Below are 6,406 nucleotides of genomic sequence, written 5' to 3'. Positions count from 1 at the left end.
TTGCTCAATTTATATACATAGATTACACAGAGCTATATTCTGATCAGGGGACCAGTTTCATTTAAAATCCTTATCTCAGAAAGTACTTAGCTTATTCTGCTTAATATGCACATGCTGTCTATATTCCTTTGAGTGACAAGTTATGAAATTTTTTTGCTAATTTGACTCTCCCTGACAATATTCTCCAACTCCTTAAAGTCTAAGTGAATACAGTGAGAGAATACCATCTGTAAAAATGGTTTTTAATATCTTTTCTCCCCAGTCAAGAATAATTTTTTAAAATTAATATTAATACATATTTATCATTCACTATCAAAAATTATTTTACTGGACACTATGCCAATTTCTTCTTAGAGTTCCCCAATTAAATAGTAACTTTAAAAACATACTGCTAGTTGGCGAGGTTTTAGTAGGTCAGCATGCACAGCAAAAGTGTATTAAGGTGGACTGCTCTATTTATCGATTTGCCCTGAATCTGCTACAGGCTGGAGGCAATTGTCTGCGGAAGGGGCGGGAGGGCCATACATGATCGAGGTCATGCGCATCTAGCCAATTTGTAAGACGATCCGCTGCTCCAAGCCTTCAGCAATCCTTAGCATAGGGGCACACTCATGCATTCCTGTCAAGTCATCTTGTGAAAGGCTGCCTGCTTCCAGCTTGGCTTGGATGTGCAACCTTAATAAAACTCACTGAGGTCTGGGAGAAAAGAGCAGATCTGCTGCAGATAGGGTAGGGGAAAGGGTCTAGAATATGTACACGCAGCTGACTCAGGCAGGCTCCACGCTGAACGGTTACACAGAGAGGAAACAATAAATCTCAGCTACTATGCAATAAATATCTCAAGTTTTAACTAAGGAAACTACCATTACAGTGAAATAAAAAAAATAACATTTTAGAACAAAGCTAACAAATGGCTAGTTTTCTGTGATTCTTCTTCAAAAGCTTTCTTTGAGGGGGAAAAAGTCAAACAAACAAGCAGTTTTACCTAAAATAAAAACTAGTTTAAAGGTCAGAAGAAAGGAGCGAGTTTTGCGAGAGGCACGGAAAGAGAGTGCTGGCAGTACAATGACAGTTTTCCTTTCCTTTGCTTTCCTCGCTGCCATTCTGACTCACATAGGGTGCAGCAACCAGCGCCGAGGTCCAGAAAACGGTGGGAGAAGATATAACCGGATTCAACATGGGCAATGTGCCTACACTTTCATTCTTCCAGAACACGACGGGAACTGTCGTGAGAGTACGACAGACCAGTACAACACAAACGCTCTGCAGCGAGATGCTCCACACGTGGAACCGGATTTCTCTTCCCAGAAACTTCAACATCTGGAGCATGTGATGGAAAATTATACTCAGTGGCTGCAAAAAGTAAGTGATTGCTTTCAGTTTCTAATTGCAGAGCCTTTTCCGTTCTTGCACTGCAGCTAACTTAGAGTTCCTTAGGGGGGCATTTGTGTGTTTACCTTTTGCTCCTGGGGGGCAGTGTTTGCAAATCCAAACCTGTTCTCTCCCCGTGACTTCATGGGTGAGCCAAGGTTTTCAGGCTTGTGCAAGCCTCTGAAGGTATGGTGGCAACCCATTTATGTGCCTAACAATGGCACATTTTGACATTTTTGGTTTCCTCTTATTTAAAATTGAGCTTAAATTTTCTGACTGTCAAAGCCCAATTTAAAAAAAAAAAGCCCGTATGTCTTGACAGTTGGTGAAAAAAGCAAATAATGACAGTACTAATTTAGGTTCAAATAGATTTTACACCAGGAAGTTTTCTGCAGCTGGGGTGAGAAATCATCACCAAATACTTATTTTTTCAACCTCTAGTAAAGTTAATATGAAATGGGAGTATATGTAAAGTATGATATTTGATTGGAGAAATTGTTTATGTATATAAAGACAACTTAATTTTAGCAAGTAGCAGAATAGTAGAGGACAGATTTCTGTTATATATTTTTTTCTGTCCTTGAGAAGAAAAGTCAAGAAGGTAAATTTTAATGTGAACTCTTCAGGAAGAGGTCGTTTGCCCAGTGTGAAAGGAGAGATTGAGCTGTTGGTCGCTGTTGCCAAAGACATGCACCTGCAGATTTGAGCTGAGCACAACAGGGGCTTTGCTATCTTCCTGAAATACCTCTTTTTCTCAGGTTGTTGTAGTTACCAACAGCGTCATGCGGGAGTCTAAGTATCCAGATGAATGTTAATGTCGAGTTTGCAGTTAATCCCCATTTATAAAAATCAAAATGAACATTTTATTCAATTTTTCCCTATAAACCATTTAAAAGTTTTTTTTGAAAATATGTCTGTTAAAATATGAACACACTTTCTGCAGTTACTTCTTTCTTTGCTCTCTGTTTAAGGAGCAACAGGTAAACAGCAGATAACAAGTGTATTCAACTATGTCAGTGGAAGGGCGGCAATGTCACATTTGTGAAAATTCTTCTCTCCCAGGGATCCTTGCTAAAAATTCATTTGATGCATAAAGGTAGGAACGTAGCCAGCCCAGTCTCCTTTAAGTTAGTCTGTTAACAGAGCAAACCCTTTAAGAAGATAAGGAGAGGACAAATGCTCTTATTTTTTCCCCTGTGTTGTCAGGCGCACTTAGAGCACTGCCTGCTGAATCATGCCAAGTAGCAGTTATTCTACTTTTGTCCACTAGGGACTGAACTAAGATCACTGATATGTTATTTGACAAGTTAACTGAAACTTGGTAGATTCAGAGTTTCTAAACCTAGAATTGTAGTTAACTTTTCCATTCCAGACTACAGGTGAGAAAGATCAATAAGGGCAGAAGAATAGAAAGCAAACAGAATTCTGAAGCCTTTTGATAATTATAGTTTAAATTTCAGGCAGTAATTATAGCAGCAGTGTATAATAGGATATCTTTTTTATTTTGGCAAAATTTATTTTCATAGTAAACAAATTACTTTGGTTAAACAGCTTTTTACTATTCTCAGTATATAGTTTTTAATGAGAATTCAATCATTATAAATTAGTCTGGATTCTTTGAAGGGGCTAGGGAGGGAAATTTAGTCACAAATTGTCCTGAATGAGCTCTTCTACCAAAAATATAATATTTTGTTTATTTAAAACATACAGTCAAAATGGTGATTCAACATAGTAATGCGTATTTTTTTGTTGCTATGCAATTATTCAGCAGTGATAGGGTAAATACATGATTCTGTTGGGCTTATGTCATGCACGTTTCATATGTTAGTTTATTGTGTGAAATAAATTTGATTTTTGTTTACATTGTTCTTGGTCAATGATTATGGCATAGTTTTCAAATTATAGCCAAGCATAACTATGCAAATGTTCTTTGGTTACATTGACCCTTGCTAACATGAATCTAGCTGATTATATGCTGAAAATGTCCCTGTTGGTATGAGTCAGAGCAGTTTGGCTTGACTATTGTCTGTTTAAATTTGCATATCTTTTGTCATTGTTAATGCGATTGGTAGGAGGATCAAGAAACCAAATTCTTTCAGCAAAGAACTTGCTAAAAAGCTCTCTCAAGTTCCCCTTAATTAGAGGGTTTTTTTTTTTTTTTTACTTTAGGTTCTAAATTTCTTGTAATTATTTTGATAATTCAAATGGAAATCTTTTTACCGTAACTATGTGGTATGCTTAGTACTGCAAATTGTACAACTTCTATTTTAATTACGAATAGTTGTGTTAGGATGAAAAGCAATGCACTGAAGAAACTGAGGCTATCAGTGTAAATGCAATTAATTCATCCATTCAGCAAAATAATTAACCAAAGCACGGTGATTATTATGCAGCTCATGGCATCACTGTCAGGAAATTATTTGATGCAGGATGTGTGTTATCAATGCTAGATACTGCTAGATGATAGTTTATGTTAATCTGATACCTTCCATGAAGTTTGGTAAACTGGATTCTTTTACAAATATTCGTTACAAGACACTGACTTCTCTAAAGTCACTTTATGAGACTTACACTCTCGAATCTCATTTCTCAACTTTCCTGGTCTTGCAATTAAATAAGATGAGAAGTAAGATACGCAAGGGGGCAGATGATGTGTTGGCTACTGTAAGTGTTGGCATTGTTATGGCACTTGTCTCTTGATATGATGGCTTTCATTCAAGGAGATCACCTTTGCATAGTAACCTGTCAGTTAACACCAATTGAGAGGTTGATGGCATTATTCTCACTTACCAGATGGGGAAGAGCAATATAAATAATATGATCAAAAATCACTGTTTAATTGGGTGGAACACCTGGGCTGTATGTCTACACTTGACTCTCTTCAATCATATAGTTCTTTTCAGAATTATTAGTAAACCATACCCAATACCTGAGAGGGACCAGGTCTTGGGATAATAACAATAAGTACAAATGGCTTTTGTGTCTTTGCCACTTTCTTATGATTCCTTCATACCTTTCTATAGCAGAGAAATGTCTAGTGTTCAATGTCTACTTTATATCCCGTGCTTCTTGAATTATTATTTTCTTTCTTCTATATCCCAGAAATTCACAAATATGTATACTTAAATATTCAGTTTTAAGACATAAATTCTAGAATTTGGGGCAATGCTTAGAAAGTCTTTTGCTTTTGCCAAATGATGTCTTTTTGTTGTTGTTGACAGTATAAATAAATGGAGTAAAAAACATGCCTTGTAACAGACAACAAAGGTCTATCTACTGTAAATATTTTACACTAGCTAAAATTGATGAGTTGATGATTATTAGTAGAAAATGTGTTCTGAATTGCCATCCAGAATATTTTAAAGGATGAAAAATTTTTACTGAAATACTTGACTAAATGTTTCTATTGACAGCATTTTTTTTTGACTAACAACATCCTCTACTTATATTCTTTGAGAGAATTATGATGATCTTTTAAAAACTCATGTATTTCAGATATTTACTCATATTAATATCCACTAGAATGTGACCTCCATGAGACCAGTGACCTTGTGTATTTGTCTGCTGCCATAGGCCCAGGGCCTTAAGCAGTATGTAGTCCATAGCAGATAGACAATAAATATCTGTTGAGTGAACAAATAGATGCATTGTCTACATGTTACAGTCTATACTTTACCATGTACTAATAACAGTTTGTTTTGGATATACAATTTACCTCCCTAAGTAGATTGTAAGTTATCATTTAGGCAGGTACTACATCCTGTAATTACTTTTGTCCTCATATTAGGGTCTAGAATAGGTGGTTGTTAATTATCCAAATTGTATTTAGTCAATGATCTAGGATCTCAAAAACTTGTGCACTCACTCTATCTTGTCCATTTAATGATTCTTGAAGAGTCAACTTGTTGCCAGTTTCTCCAGGAAATACACCTGCATTCCACTTCCCCTCCCAGGCTGAGCTCTCTGGTGTTATCATAATAAGTTGCATGTATCATGTTTGCACTGCACTTCCATGCGATGTGGTTATCATTTTCATAATTTTTTGAAGCCTGTTTTTCTGCTCAGACTATGAGTCCCCTCGAGCATAGTGAATGTTTCTTTATCCATATATATCTGAAATGTTTATTGAGTGTTTGAACAATATCTCTGTTATCATCATAATATAAAAATAAAAGACATCAAGTGCTCAACTGTGTGGTGCTAGGATAAAATAATGAAAATTAAGAGACCCTATAACTGCTTTAGATGCTAAAGTTTGCTTGAATCCTTTGTGCTAGGTAACTTGAGGGTCAGCTAGCCGTTCCTTTAGGAGGAAAAATAATTTTGTACTTCCAGACCAGTAAGTAACAATTTACATGCAATAATGACACATATTTACATATAATATGTGCATATGTGAACCTAAGTAACTGGAAATGATTTCCCATCTGTGCCTTGTTTTGGTGGCTAGTGATTATGCAAAATAAGCCAGAGAGGATGTTCTATGATTTATTCGCATGTATTGCAGGGAGGAGGCTTCCTGAATATGTGAAAGAGCAGGCAATTAATAAGTATGTTTTTAAAAATTTGACACTAAACTTGAAGAAAATATGCATATATGGTTTATACACAGAGGTAGAAAAAAATGGCAGTTGCCAAGAAAGGTTAAAGGAATAATTGCCTTTTTTAAATCCAGTTGTAGAAATGTCCCTACCAAGTTCATTTGAGATTAACCTTTGGTTTTCAGGCCAAATAGGAACTCTTTAGTTAATACTCCTGTATTAACTTTTAACAAATAATTAGGTTTTATTTTTTGCTTGTTATATTTTAGAATCAAAAGATCCAAGAAAGCAGAATAAGCTTTCTGGGCCCTAGAAGTTGGGCAGTTGGAGCTGTAAGTCTTTTGGATTTCTCTGTAGGAAGGAACAAGCCTCTCCCCAAACGGTCTACATTGGCAGATCTCAGGTTTTTAGGACCAGGGCAAGTAGTAGGCCCTTTACTATGGGTGATTGCAGCCCTTTACCCTGACTGTGCCATTTCACATTAAGCCCTTTTT

At 36.1% G+C, this 6,406-nt stretch overlaps 1 protein-coding gene across 1 annotated transcript in view; it reads left to right on the top strand.

Annotated features, from left to right (window-relative positions):
- The first annotated feature begins 770 nt into the window (after positions 1–770).
- The window catches only part of ANGPT1 (angiopoietin 1), a 244,948-nt gene continuing 239,312 nt past the window's right edge, over positions 771–6,406 (top strand). The window contains exon 1 of the mRNA XM_008689254.2: positions 771–1,362. Coding sequence (XP_008687476.1) covers positions 1,066–1,362 — 297 coding nt within the window. The 5' untranslated portion in view covers positions 771–1,065. The remainder of the gene's footprint in view (positions 1,363–6,406) is intronic.

This window comes from Ursus maritimus, unplaced genomic scaffold (assembly GCF_017311325.1).
Source record: "Ursus maritimus isolate PB19 unplaced genomic scaffold, ASM1731132v1 scaffold_9, whole genome shotgun sequence".
Classification (NCBI taxonomy): Eukaryota; Metazoa; Chordata; class Mammalia; order Carnivora; family Ursidae; genus Ursus; species Ursus maritimus.
Note: the sequence above shows the minus strand (reverse complement) of the source record. Positions and strands in the feature narration are given on the sequence as shown.